Source organism: Schistocerca serialis, chromosome 4 (assembly GCF_023864345.2).
Source record: "Schistocerca serialis cubense isolate TAMUIC-IGC-003099 chromosome 4, iqSchSeri2.2, whole genome shotgun sequence".
NCBI classification, from domain to species: domain Eukaryota; kingdom Metazoa; phylum Arthropoda; class Insecta; order Orthoptera; family Acrididae; genus Schistocerca; species Schistocerca serialis.
The window spans coordinates 477252039-477267010 of NC_064641.1; the positions used below are offsets into that span (position 1 = coordinate 477252039).

Sequence of the window (14972 nt, forward strand, 5' to 3'; positions counted from 1 at the left end):
GCCTTTACTGTATGCCTACTCTACACAACAGTATTTAAAAGGACTAAATTATTGTACTAGATGTACCCGTACATAAGAAAACAGTATTGCAATTAGTGTTCTGCTAACTTAAATTCCCCATAGATGAATAGCATTTCTACCTTCTCTTCATTGGTATACATTCTACTCACACAACTCTTCAACTGACAATGGTTGACAGAATGATGGGTGTGCATTCTACTTATGTTTACATTTGTCCTTTGTCAACGCCAGCACATGTATGTGTTCCATTACCCTGCGTATCTGCACTAAGCACTGGGGACGTCAACTCCATTGTTGTGTTATGTAATTAATAATGCTGTTTTTCAGTAAATGGTACACTGTGATACATTTTTGTATAGGTCTTTAGGAGAGGAAATGAATTACTGAATAAAAAATACAGGGTGCCATTTAAAAAAGCCATCCCGCTGTTCATATCTTTGCAAAAAACAAAGCTACTTTCAAAGCAATCGTGCTGATTGATGTCCCCCTGATGGCTAAAGAGCATTTGCTTGAAACGTTTGTAATTTGCATCTGGACAAATAGTTATTTAGGGTGGTCAAGGTAAATGGGACACACTATATGTAAATGATCTGTAGGACAGGGTGAACAGCAGTCTGTGGCTGTTTGCTGATGATGCTGTGATGTACAGGAAGGTGTCATCACTGAGTGACTAGGAGCATAAGATATGACTTAGATCAAATTTGTAGTTGGTCTGATGTATGGCAGCTTGCTCTAAATGCAGAAAAATGTAAATTAATGGAGATGAGTAGGGAAAACAATCCTGTAAACTTCAAACACGGGATGTGTGGTGTGCTGTTTAACACAATAGTGTGGGTTAAATATCTGGGTATAACATTGCAAAACGACATGAAATGGAACGAGCACATAGGATGGTAGTAGGCAAGACAAATAGTAGACTTCAGTTAATTGAGAGAATTTTAGGGAATTGTGGTTCATCTGTAAAGGACATCACATATAGAATACTAGTGTGACCTGTTCTTGAGTACTGCTAGTGTTTCACATCCCCACCAGGTCGGATTAAAGGAAACTGTCGAAGCAATTCTGAAGCGAGCTCCTGCATTCATTATTGATAGGTTTGATCAAACTGCGAATATTGCAGAGATGCTTTGTGATTTCATATCAGAATCTCCAGAGGAAAGAAGACATTCTTTTTGTGGAACACTATTGAGAAAATTTAGAGAACAGCCATTTGAAGCTAACTGCAGAATGATTGTTCAGCCAACAATTTGCATTTCGCATAAGGTCCACGAAGATATGAGAAATTAGGCCTCCTACTGAGGCATATAAAGTCATTTTACCCTTGTTCTACTTTTGAGTAGAACAGGAAAGAAAATGATGAGTAATTTCAAGGTACCCTATGTCACACAGCTTATGGTGGCTTGTGAAGAATGTATGTACGAGGGCGGTTCAGAAAGTAACCTCCGATTGGTCACAGTGCGGGTTGTGGGGGGAGTAGCGACGCCATCTGTGCGTTCACGCACTCAACAGGTCAGTCGGCATCAAGCCGTGGTCAAGTGAACGTCGTACCTGCGCTAGTTTAGTTTTTGTGGCAGTTTGAAATGTGTGCTGCAATAGAAACCCCGCCAAATGTGAAGTGCGTGCTGTCATAAGGTTTTTTACAGCCAAAGGATATTCTGCAGCAGCTATTCATCGTGAGCTTTGTGCCGTGTACAGACCAAGAGTTATGAGTGAAGGAGTTGTCTGTGATTGGGTTACCGTAAGTTCTGCGCACGATGGGTGCCCAAAATTCTTACCGACCACCACAAAACTCAAAGAATGGCCTCTGCATTAGACTTTGTCACGTTATGAGGACGAAGGAGAACCATTGTTAAACAGAATCGTGACCGGTGACGAAACCTGGATTAAGTACGTGAACCCTGAGACAAAAGAACAATCAAAGATGTGGGCACATTCAAATTCGCCTACCAAACCAAGAAAAGCCTCGCAAGATTTTTCTGCCAGAAAACTGATGGCAACGGTGTTTTGGGATGCCAAAGTGGTGTTGTTGGTTGAATTCATGGAACGTGGTACGACCGTTAATCAAGACGTGTACTGTGAAACAATAAAAAAGTTACGACGGGCTATACAGAACAAACGCCGTGGTATGCTGACTTCCGGTATCGTTTTTTTGCACGATAACGCCCGTCCTCACTCTGCTCGCAGAACAACGGCCCTTCTTGAGTCCTTCAAGTGGGACGTTATCAACCATCCACCTTACAGCCCAGACCTGGCGCCAAGTGATTATCACCTCTTCATGCATTTGAAGAAATGGCTCGGGTCACAGCGGTTTGATGACGACGAAGAGCTCAAAGATGCGGTCACAGGCTGGCTCCAGGCACAAGCGGGTGATTTTTATGCAGAAGGAATTTCAAAGCTTGTGAAGAGATACGATAAGTGCCTCAATCGCTATGGAGACTATGTAGAAAAATAGTGCAAAGATGTAGTTGTAAGATGTATATATTAAAATATTTTTATTTAACTTGGTGTATTTTTTTTTAAATCAACCGGAGGTTACTTTCTGAACGGCCCTCGTAGATGGATATGTAGATAAAAGACACACATTTTGATTTATGTACTAGCCTTACCCTTTCAGTATTGTATACTATATTGTATCTTAATGTAACATTAAACCTTTTCCCTTTTAAGACTGAACCCTACAAAATATTAATATTTATCCCTTCTTTTGGTACTGTGCAAATTAAGATAACAAAGCTCTACCTGAGCACTGGTCAGATCTACTATGAATGTGAGAATGGTCATCTTTCAAAGATGTGTCGCTGATGTATCGTGAAGATATGATTTTATTTTATGTGACTCACTATTTTGTCTTTGATCAGCTTATTTTTCTTTTGTTGGACTTAACTTACTGTGTTTTGTGGCTAAATTTAAACTGAAAACCTTGTTTGAACCTATTGTATCTTTGTACATGAAAAATACATTTGTATCCCCTGCTAACTTCTGTCTGTATGTATGGGCTAATTGCAGGGGTTTTGGTCCAGTTTTGACTAATAGATAGTTCTCGAAGAAGATTTTGTATATGCAAATTAGAAATATTTCATAGGAGTTGAGTGAATTATGATGAATTAAGGTCCGCTGCTGCTGTGAAAACGGTGGCGTTTCCACCTAGCAGTACAGCCTCGCAGCTCCAGAACATAATGAAGCTGGAGCAGACTCAGATTCTGACCTGGTAGTCTAGTAGTATAATGTGTGTCTTAAAACAAAGAGGTCGTGGTATTGAATTCCGGTTGTACCACAGATTTTTCGCACTGTCTAGCATTCACCGCTCAGTGGTATGGATACTCGTCAGAAGCGAAACATCATTTAGATTCCACACTAAACTATAGGTCTCCTTGTCTCAAAGGTGAATAAGAGTCAGGATTAGCAGTCTAGGGATAAAGTGCTGTTGGTTAATCGAAAGGTCATGGTATTGAATTCCGGTCAATCTCTGAATTTTTGTGAATGTTTTGTAACACAGCATTCACCTCACAGTGATCTGGAGATTCGCCAGTAATGAAACATGGTTTGGTTTCCACTTTTTGCTGTTGCGTAACTTGGGTAGCTGATGTCCAGCTGAGAGACTTGCACCAGCCCATTGAGCCCTGTGAAATTATTATTATCAGAATTGATCCGTACATCAGGGTGTATACAAAAGACACAACCAGGTAATCTGTGGAGAACATGAGAATCTTTTTCGTTTGGGAAACATTCGGGTATTTCTTTAGAATTCCAGGAATTTTTACTTGAGAACTGATATAGCACACATGAACATCTGTGTCAGAAGTGTCAAAGGTTTTAGAACAAGACTATGCAAAACTTCTTACCAACAGACTGATTTTAATGAATGTGATGTCACAACTTTTCATTTCTAACAGGTTACGGAAAAATATTGGGAATGGTGGTTTGAGAAGCATGACTTCTGAAGTAACTTTCCATTTACACAAGATGAATTATTGTATGAGTGAGAATGTGTAATGAATTTCTTCAATCACAGAGCATTTGACTGCCATTCAACCCTTAATACTTTGGGGACCAGCCACTTGGAAAAATTTTGGGCCCAGAAGACTAGCCATGTATGCATTATTTAAAATTTTACTGGCACATCTGTGTTTGATGTATCTTAATGGGTAACACTTTCAAAAAAGACCAGTATTATATGTTAAACCTTGTAGCTCTACTATATATATATTAATTAAAACCATTAACTTCTCTTATTCGTGTGTTCGCGCTACTTAACAGTAATGTTGCTATTGGCTGACTACATTATGTGTCCTATGCCCTGAATATCTGCTGTCATTGGTGAGATCTGTGATGTAAGGTATGACTGGCTGACAAAAGCGCATCGCGATCTTCATGTCAGTACTTCGGAAGCTGCCTTGCTGTTTTTGGTATAATTTATATTTATACTTCCGTAATATGAAAATATTATCCATGATCCTCAGGCTCAAAAAGATTTGGAAGGAGTACTTTGAAGATCTGTTGAATGCCGTCAAGCGGGTAACTAACAGCGATGGAGAGCCTAAGGCAGCAGATGATTATAATAGTGGGGAAATTGATGATCTAACTTGGAATGAAGTGGAAGAAGCCATAAAAAGGATGAAAGGGGGCAAGGCACCAGGTTGGGACGAAGTAACAGTGGATATGATATGAGCAGCAGGAGAAGTAGGAACCCAGTGGCTATACGGAGTGCTGAGGGTGGTGTGGAAGGAGAACAGAATTCCTGAGGATTGGAAGAAAGGAATTATAGTCCCGATCTTCAAGAAAGGGGATAAAAGGAGTTGCGAGAACTACAGAGGAATCACCCTGCTATGCCACTGTGGAAAAATCTATGAAAAGATCCTGGAGAAGAGAATAAGAAGCAGTATTGAAAGAAGACTGCAAGATGAGCAGTATGGTTTCAGACCGGGAAGATCAACAACGGACCTCATATTTGCGGTAAGGCAACTGCAGGAAAGGCACTATGAGTATGGGAAGGACTTAATCATGGCCTTTTTAGATATTGAGAAGGCGTATGACAGTATCTATAGGGACAAGCTCTGGGATGTGCTGAACGCAAAAGGGATAGATGAAGAGATAACACGAAAAGTCAGAAAAATGTATGAGGGAAGTTAGAGTTGTGTGAAAGTGGGGAGGGAACGTACTGCATGGTTCAAGCTGGAAAATGGGCTGCGACAGTGAAGTGCACTTTCGCCTTTATTGTTTATTATTGTTATGTATGAAATCCTACAGCAAGTATCAGATGCAATTGGAGATCATAAAATGAAAGCAGTGCTTTTTGCCGATGACCTGATGTTATGGGGAAATTGCGAGGAGGTGGTGCAAGAGCAGTTAGATGTATGGGAGGCAATGGCAGCACAATATGGAATGCATTTCTCTGCAAAGAAAAGTGAAATAATTGTCACAACAAGGAAGAAGAATAGGCCAAATGTGGATATAACTTGTGGAGGGGAAAAACTACAAGTGGTAGAGAACTTCAAGTACCTGGGAAGTATGATTGAAAGTAAGGGGGGAAATGGAATTGAAATAAATGACAGGTGCAGAAAAGCAGGACAGTTCTTCAAATGCATTAGGGGGCTTACTTGGAGCAAGGAGGTGCCACAGAAATCCAAGGGAATTATATACCAAACTTACTTTGTCCCCATATTGGCATACGGAGGTGAGACATGGGTGATGCACAAAAGTGACAAAAGTAGAATACAAGCTAGTGAAATGAAGTTCCAGAGGAGCAGGTTGAGTGTAACAAGACGAGACAGATTGCGAAATGTGTATGTGAGGGAGAGACTATAGGAGGAACCAGTACAGGACAGGATAGAAAAATCAAGACTGCAGTGGTATGGACACATGAAGAGAATGGATGAGGGAAGAATTCCAAAGAGGATGTTTGATCTGCAATTGGAGGGGAAGAGGCCCAGGGGAAGACCAAGAGATATATGGGTGAAGGGAGTGAAGAAATGTGTGACGAGAAGAGGAGAGAACTGGACGAAGGTGGAAGAGGGGGAATGGTGGAAAGACAGAACACGATGGAGAGGCTTGTGTTCCCGACAGACCCAGCCAGTGGCTGGAAACTGTCCAAGATGATGATGATAATATGAAAATATGCAGTGTACATGTTGCCTTGCATCAAAGATCTTTCCAAAACACATGGTTTGTGCACGGTTTTGTTTCCTAAAATACCCCAATGTATAAAACATTTACCATTGTTAGGACATAAGTTTTCCAGTGCCGAGGGAAACTATATTGTCACTTAACACGGAAAAAATGTACTTCCACCTGGAGTATAGGGTATTTTGACCTGAGGGAAAAGTGTATTTTTAACCGGGAAGTTTAGGATTTTTTTTTTATCTTGTATGCGTATACACACTTTGTGTACATTCTCATTCTACAAATATTATAAATTAAAGTCCCTCACTGTCTTTTTGTGCCTGTATATGGACACTAATCTCAGGAACTGCTATAGACGTTTTCATACAGTTTTTACTGATAGACACATTGATTAATGAGGAAGGTTCACATATATAAATTATAAGTAGTTGGTGCAAATTGGCTAGACTATAATGGTTAGTCCCCCCCCTATATTTTTCTCTAAATATTTGAAGGCTACTGTTGGGAATACTGTATGGATTTCGAAACTTGCAGTGGGCTAGCGCTACCACCCAAAAGACACATGGCCGGACAACCCAAAAGACATATGACCGGCCATGGAGCCCAATGCACAACTCACATTATTAGTGGGTTTTTAGATGCTACAGACACAACAAGTGGCATGTGCCACTTAAATTGTGTAATGTACATGAAAGTGATCCATGAACAAATCACTGCCATGCCAGCCAAGTCGTCCAGCTGTAAATCCTTAGTGTTGCCCAAGTGCAGCTGGGACAGGTCACTAGTATATTTTTTCTTTGCCCTTTCTCTTCTTTTCTTTTGGTTTTGAATTTTTATTAAATTAATATGTTCTTTCTTTCCAAAAAATGATTTGAAAGTTTTAGTTCTTTCGTAAATTACAAATTATGCAATAATGATAGCAAAGAGAATCTTTAAAAAGAAAATGCACAGTTTGTTCCTGAGCAACTTAATGTGTAACTGGCTTTTCTATGCAAAAGTCGAAGTGCTCCATGGAACATGTATTCTGCCAGGTAACCCATGAAATGTTCGTTTCATAAGAGTGAAATTTATAACCGTGCTTGTCAGAAGTATTCAGCCGCTGCAATCTATGCTGTGCACTTACGATCCTGCCTAATCACACCTTTGGAAACAGCAGTATAATGTGTGTAAGACTAGCTTTTCTTGTGGCTATACTACATGTATATTAATTTAAACCATTAACTTTTTTTATTTGTGTGTTCACGTTACTTAACAATGTGTTGCTGCTGGTTGACTATATCATGCAACCTATGCCCTGAATATCTGTTGTCATTGACTGGCGAGTTTTACAGCTCTGAGTGAAGGTATATTTTTATTTAACATTGAAGACCTTGCTTTCATTTCGGGTATAGATTATTTTCATCCAGGAAAAAGTGTATTTAGACCCAACAAGACTTGTTTTTAACAGGGAGATCCGGGAATTTTTTATTCTCATCCATGTTTACACCCTGCAATGGCTGGCTCTCGCCCTCTCCCCCTCATTCGCCCTCTCCCCCTCATTCGCCCTCTCCCCCTCATTCGCCCTCTCCCCCTCATTCGCCCTCTCCCCCTCATTCGCCCTCTCCCCCTCATTCGCCCTCTCCCCCTCATTCGCCCTCTCCCCCTCATTCGCCCTCTCCCCCTCAGTCGCCCTCTCCCCCTCACTCGCCCTCTCCCCCTCACTCGCCCTCTCCCCCTCACTCGCCCTCTCCCCCTCACTCGCCCTCTCCCCCTCACTCGCCCTCTCCCCCTCACTCGCCCTCTCCCCCTCACTCGCCCTCTCCCCCTCACTCGCCCTCTCCCCCTCACTCGCCCTCTCCCCCTCACTCGCCCTCTCCCCCTCACTCGCCCTCTCCCCCTCACTCGCCCTCTCCCCCTCACTCGCCCTCTCCCCCTCACTCGCCCTCTCCCCCTCACTCGCCCTCTCCCCCTCACTCGCCCTCTCCCCCTCACTCGCCCTCTCCCCCTCACTCGCCCTCTCCCCCTCACTCGCCCTCTCCCCCTCACTCGCCCTCTCCCCCTCACTCGCCCTCTCCCCCTCACTCGCCCTCTCCCCCTCACTCGCCCTCTCCCCCTCACTCGCCCTCTCCCCCTCACTCGCCCTCTCCCCCTCACTCGCCCTCTCCCCCTCACTCGCCCTCACTCGCCCTCACTCGCCCTCACTCGCCCTCACTCGCCCTCACTCGCCCTCACTCGCCCTCACTCGCCCTCACTCGCCCTCACTCGCCCTCACTCGCCCTCACTCGCCCTCACTCGCCCTCACTCGCCCTCACTCGCCCTCACTCGCCCTCACTCGCCCTCACTCGCCCTCACTCGCCCTCACTCGCCCTCACTCGCCCTCACTCGCCCTCACTCGCCCTCACTCGCCCTCACTCGCCCTCACTCGCCCTCACTCGCCCTCACTCGCCCTCACTCGCCCTCACTCGCCCTCACTCGCCCTCACTCGCCCTCACTCGCCCTCACTCGCCCTCACTCGCCCTCACTCGCCCTCACTCGCCCTCACTCGCCCTCTCCCCCTCACTCGCCCTCTCCCCCTCACTCGCCCTCTCCCCCTCACTCGCCCTCTCCCCCTCACTCGCCCTCATTCGCCCTCCCCCTCGCCCCCTCCCTCGCCCCCGCCCTCGCCCCCGCCCCCGCCCTCGCCCTCTCCCTCGCCCTCTCCCTCGCCCTCGCCCTCCCCCCTCAACCCCTCTCCCTCCCCCCTCAACCCCTCTCCCTCCCCCTCAACCCCTCTCCCTCTCTACTCCTTCTCTCCTCCCTCTCCCCCCTCTCCCTAAATGCCGGGATGGTTCCTTTGAAAGGACACGGCCGATTTCCTTCCCAATCCTTACCTAACCCGAGCTTGCGCTCCGTCTCTAATGACCTCGTTGTCGACGGGACGTTAAACACTAAACACCACCACCCCCCCTCTTCCTCTCTCCCCCTCTTCCTCTCTCCCCCTCTTCCTCTCTCCCCCTCTTCCTCTCTCCCCCTCTTCCTCTCTCCCCCTCTCCCCCTCTTCCTCTCTCCCCCCTCTTCCTCTCTCCCCCGTCTTCCTCTCTCCCGCCTCTCCCTCTCTCCCGCCTCTCCCTCTCTCCCCCCTCTCCCCCTCTCCCTCTCTCCACCCTCTCCCTCTCTCCCCCATCTCCCTCTCTCCCCCCTCCCCCCTCTCCCTCTCTCACCCCTCTCCCTCTCTCACCCCTCTCCCTCTCTCACCCCTCTCTCACCCCTCTCCCTCTCTCCCTCTCTCCCCCCTCTCCCTCTCTCCCCCTCTTTCCTCCCACTCTCCCCCTTCCAATCTCCCTCTCCCCCCCACTCTCCCCCTTCCAATCTCCCTCTCCCCCTTCCAATCTCCCTCTCCCCCTCCTCCTTTCCCCCTCCCCCTTCTCTCCCTCCACCTCCCCCCTCCCACCTCTCTCCCTCCCCCTCCCACCTCTCTCCCTCCCCCTCCCACCTCTCTCCCTCCCCCTCCCACCTCTCTCCCTCCCCCTCCCACCTCTCTCCCTCCCTCCTCCCACCTTGCTCACATGTTGCTGTTTTACTGTTATTTTGTTTGACCTGTGGTTTGCTCTCTCCTTGCTTCAGCACCACACCAAATATGGTCAGCATTATTGGACAGACTTGCACCTGAGGTACATGAATAACAATGATTTTTTTTGTCACAAGCTGTGACATTGTCGCGAATAAAACAGTGACACTTATATACTATAAGTTTCCTTTAATTTACGTCTATGGTCACAAACTTTTTGTTAACATATAACAGGTTTCGGTCTATAATGACCATCACCAGATCTGTTTTATAAAAACAAAGTCCTAATGTGCTGCAGCCTTAGCGACATTGTCAAACGTTAAATGCGAAATCACCACCAGCATTGTCAAATATATATAAATAACATCATATGCACGAGTCATATTGTCAGTAACACCTTTTTTTAACAGTAGTGCTACTAACATGACGGGTGCATATGATGTTATTTATATATATTTGATGATGTTGGTGCTGAATTTGCATTTAACATTTGACTATGCCACTAAGGCTGCAGTACATTAGGACTTTGTTTTTATAAAACAGATCTGATGATGGTCATTATAGACCGGTAATCTGTTAACAAAAAGTTTGTTACCATGAGACATGTTCTCTTGATATCCTCCTTCCTCTTCTTCATGTATCAGTTAAGTAAATGTAGTTTAATGGATAGGCGGCATTGAATGAAACAGTTTCTAATTGAATCTGAGTATATTATATCATTATTTCATAAATATACTTCCTATGTAGAGCTAAAATTCAGTCCACTTGGATACACAAATAGTATTCACTTATTTATGTCTCAAGTTAGTCATTACTTTGTTAAATTCCACACGGTTGCTTTGAATAAAGAAAATACTGACTCAAGTGGAATAAATATTCACTCATGTTCTCACTCCGCAGACTGACTGCTTCATACCATTTTAGCAGATGCTGAAAAGCTTACCATACACCCTAACTTCCAGGGAATCTGCACACGGACAGTGGTCTTTGGTCCATAGAGATAGGTAAGGGTAAAATTCACTATCTGTCCCCTCATGAGAGGTGAAGAGGGTTGTGAGGATGTGCTGAAGAAACAGTTTGAAAGTTTAAGCAATTTCCTGCCTATTCTATACACTTGACAGCTACTCAGCACCACCTCTATTTAGTGAGCAATGTTAGATACTTACATACGTATATTAGATAATTAAGTCTTTTCAGTTTACTTAGGAAGAGCATTGACTTTGAACATGTTGTAGAGCTGAATATACATTCAGCTAATAGTTACTTCTGCTGTTTGACAGTAATTCAAATGATAGTGAGGGATCAAATGGATGCTGAGTGACTGTAAAAAGATAATATAACAAATATAAGTACTTACATGACAAAAAGAAAAATGCTTTCCATACTAAAAGATGGGACTGTGTAAACTGGAAACAAGTAAATAGAAAGAAGAAAAACAGGATGTAAATGTAAAAGTTGATCTGTGTGGAAGACAGTGATAGGTGTCCCTTCCAACCTGTATGTAATGGTGCTTCTATTACACGGAACAGAAGCAAAACTTAATTCATTCATTTAAATGTTGAGATAAGAGTTGTAAACATCTTTTGAAATTTTTGGATTGTGATCACTAAATCCATAGGTTATTTGTTTCTTAAAGTGACTTAACAGTTCCATGCTTTGCTTTACTGTACGTAGTTCTCATAATATTCAGTGAAGTGTTTATTTATTTATTTTTATGTTATGTATTCTATTTTATCATTGTTTCATATGATGTTGTTTCCAGCAAGCAGAACTCTTACATTTCCTTACAGAGTAAAAGTAATTGAGAACTTTGATTAATTTGTTGCAGATATTTGGCTACAGCTGTTGTGCTTATTAGAAGGAGTAAGAGTCAGCAGTGCTGCAATAAAGAATGTTCTGGAGTTCACACATTATGACATCCGGAAGTCTATGATGCTTTTGCAGTTTTGGGTTCTTTCAGGAGGAGAAAATTTTCCATTTGATTGTGTTAGTAATGATGATTCTTTGCATCGAGTGGTTTGCAGTGAAAGTGCTGATAATTCAAACCTTAGCTGGAGCTCATTAAGTGAAGAAGTAACAATACCAGAAGAGAGTGTGAATTGTACTTGTTTATTCACAAACTGCAATAACGCTTTGTCCCATGAACTGAATATACCTTTCCCTCTGAATCTCTGTGGTGTGTGGTGGAATTTAGCACCTCTGCTTGGACTACCACAGGTAAAATTAAGGGAACGTAGAGAGGTATTGCTATGTGGAAACAAACAACCAAAGAAAAAAGAATGTGACACATTTTTGTACTATGATTCAGATTCAGCAGATGATGATAAAGGGAAAAAAAGTTGGTTTGACGTGGCTGACAGCACTGAGGATGACAAACATGTCAGCTGTGATAGTGAACGTGTGCAAAACAGTAATATACAAACCCCTAACAAATGCAGCAACAAAGTAATTAAAGCTATGGCAGATCTGATGGACAGCTTATCATCTGTAGATGTAATGAATTTCACAGTTGAGAAATGCAGAGGCAATTCTGGATATCAAAAACTTAAAGTGCATTGCTGGGATCAAAAGCCACAGGACAGTACCTCATTACTGGAAGACCAAACAGCATTTTCAGCCTTGGAGCTACCATCACTTGCACACTGTTTAACTGAAAGAAGTATTGCTGCTTGCATAAAGGATCTAAATATTTTAGATCCTCAGAAATACAATCACGTTTTGCCTTCTCATGAAACTGTCAGGTATGTTTCTTAATAATTACCTTAAGAATAAGTGGAATTTTGAAGCAGTTAACTGTCCCAGGAAACTATTGCACAAGTGTTTCAGTTTTCTTGTTCCTTGCATTAATTTCAGTACATAGTTCATCATATTTAATTATGTCTTTTGAAAGTTTAGTATTGTCAACATTTCACTCGTGTATTTTATTTAAATATTTTTGCAGTCTTTCTTTATATTTTTATCCGTATATTACATGGCAGTTTGAAGTTCGGTGTACACTTATTTTGATCCTGTTACATTGTTCTAAGAGATATACAATTGAGGCTGGAATACATCTACAAAGCTAGAGGGTAGTTTGAGACTGAAATGAAATGATCGTATGGCATTGTTGGCCGGGAGGCCCCATTTGGGGGGAGTTCGCCCACTGCATTGCAAGTCCTTTTTAGTTGACGCCACTTCGGCGACTTGCGAGTCAATGATAATGAAAATGTCGATGAAGTACACATAACACTCAGTCCCCTGCCGGGAATCGAACCCGGGCCTCCTGCATGATAGGCGGTAATGCTAATGCTACGCTACGGAGGCGGACAGTTTGAGACTGTCAAGCCAAGTCGGAAATATGCAACAGCAGAGCTGTTATTGAACCCAACGATTGTTTTGGATACTACAAGTGCTTTTACTAGGCATGGTCCATAGATGCGAGAGATGGACTGACAGAGGAAGTAGCTGGAATAAATGTGATAATGATAAATGGTCTGACAAGAGAGGAAGCTATAAGGTACACTGTATATCAGTGATATGTCAAAAAAATAATTCGTGGTTGATTGCACGTAGAGTAATGATGAAATGGCCGGCCATGGTGGCCGAGCAGTTCTAGGCGCTACAGTCTGGAACCGTGAGACCGCTACGGTCGCAGGTTCGAATCCTGCCTCAGGCATGGATGTGTGTGATGTCCTTAGGTTGGTTAGGTTTAAGTAGTTCTAAGTTCTAGGGGACTGATGACCTCAGAAGTTAAGTCCCATAGTGCTCAGAGCCATTTGAACCATTTAGTGATTAAATCATGAAAAATGTTTAAGATGTCAAGGTAATACAATGAATGGTTTTAGGTAGTGACCATGGCCTGTTAGTAATGAACATAAAAGAAAAGTATGAGAGAAAGGAATAAAACCAAAGGTAAATAGGAAAATAAAAATTAAATGTAGAATGGTTAAATGAACAGTGTTGGGGGAGGGGGGGGGGGGGCAAACTGCTGGGTTTGCTGCAAACTGATAAAGAAGAATGAAGTAGTTTAGTAGCGTGCTGGCAGAAGCAACTGATGTATGTGGCGTGTAGAACAACTAGTAATTGGATGACATACAGAGCAATACCTTAGCAGAATTTTGAAACAAGAAAAGCTATTTTAAATTAAAGCATGTAAAGAATGATTCAACAAAATACATCGAAAGCAGGAGATGAAGGTACAAATGGTGGTTATAAAGGGAAAGAGAAAGTGGGTGGAAAAATGAACCATAATGACAGAACAGTATAGTAAAAGAAATAAGAAAATAGTGCATGAAATGACCAGAAATAGGAGAAACGGAATGGAAGAGAAGGTAAAAATGGTTGATAAAGATGGGAACAAGATGGAGGACACGGAGGACACCCAAAAGGCTATGGAGGACTTATTTTTATCATTTGCTGAATCCATACGGAGCAGTGGCAGAAGAGAGAAGATACTAGGATGAACTGGAAACAGGAGAAGATGTAATATGGAAAGAAGTTGTGGAAGCACTGAAGAACATAGAAGGCATCAGGATTGAAGGAACTAAGTGTGGAAATGATTAGAACAGCAGAAGAGACGGAGTTACAGTGGCTGTATTGAGTTATGTGAATTATATGGAAAGTAAAGAAAACTCCAAAAAAACTGTTAGATGGGAAGTATTGCTATTAATTTCTATACTTAATTGTGGCCGAGTTTCCCCCTCTTGTAACTATAATCTTCAAAAGATCCCTCAAACAAAAAATCATGCATAGTGGTTGGAAGAAAGCAAAGGCAACATCCCTTTACGAGAAGGGCAGAAAAAGTGATCCACAAATCTACCATCAAATATCTTTAACATCAGTTTATTGTAAAATATTGTAAACATGCTCTAAGGTCCAACATAATGAGGTACCTCAAACAGAATGATCTACTCCAGCCAGCCAGAATGGATTCCGAAAAAATCGATCATATGAAAACCAACTCGCACTTTTCTCACATGACGTACTGTGAGAGCTTTGAATCAAGGCAGCCAGGTGGTTGCAGTATTTCTTAGTTTTTGAAAGGCATCTGAACTCAATACCACATTTAAGCCTATCATCAAAAGTATGATCATATGGGACATTAATTGAAATCTGTGACTGGACTGAGGTTATTAGGTAGGGATGAAGCACTGAGTTCTCGTGAGTGGCGAGTCGTCAACAGATGTAGAGGGAACTTTGGGTGTGCCCCAGGGAAGTGTGTTGGGACCATTGCTGTTCATGTTGTATATTAATGACCTTGCAGACAACAACAGTAGTCACCTCAGATTTTTCACATATGAAGCAGTTATCCATATTGAATAACTGT

At 42.9% G+C, this 14972-nt stretch overlaps 1 protein-coding gene across 1 annotated transcript in view; it reads left to right on the plus strand.

Moving 5' to 3' along the window:
• The window catches only part of LOC126474546 (ATPase family AAA domain-containing protein 5), a 156970-nt gene that overhangs the window by 126442 nt on the left and 15556 nt on the right, over positions 1–14972 (plus strand). Inside the window, exon 11 of the mRNA XM_050102019.1 lies at positions 11496–12408. Within this exon, the coding sequence (XP_049957976.1) occupies positions 11496–12408 (913 nt within the window). The remainder of the gene's footprint in view (positions 1–11495; positions 12409–14972) is intronic.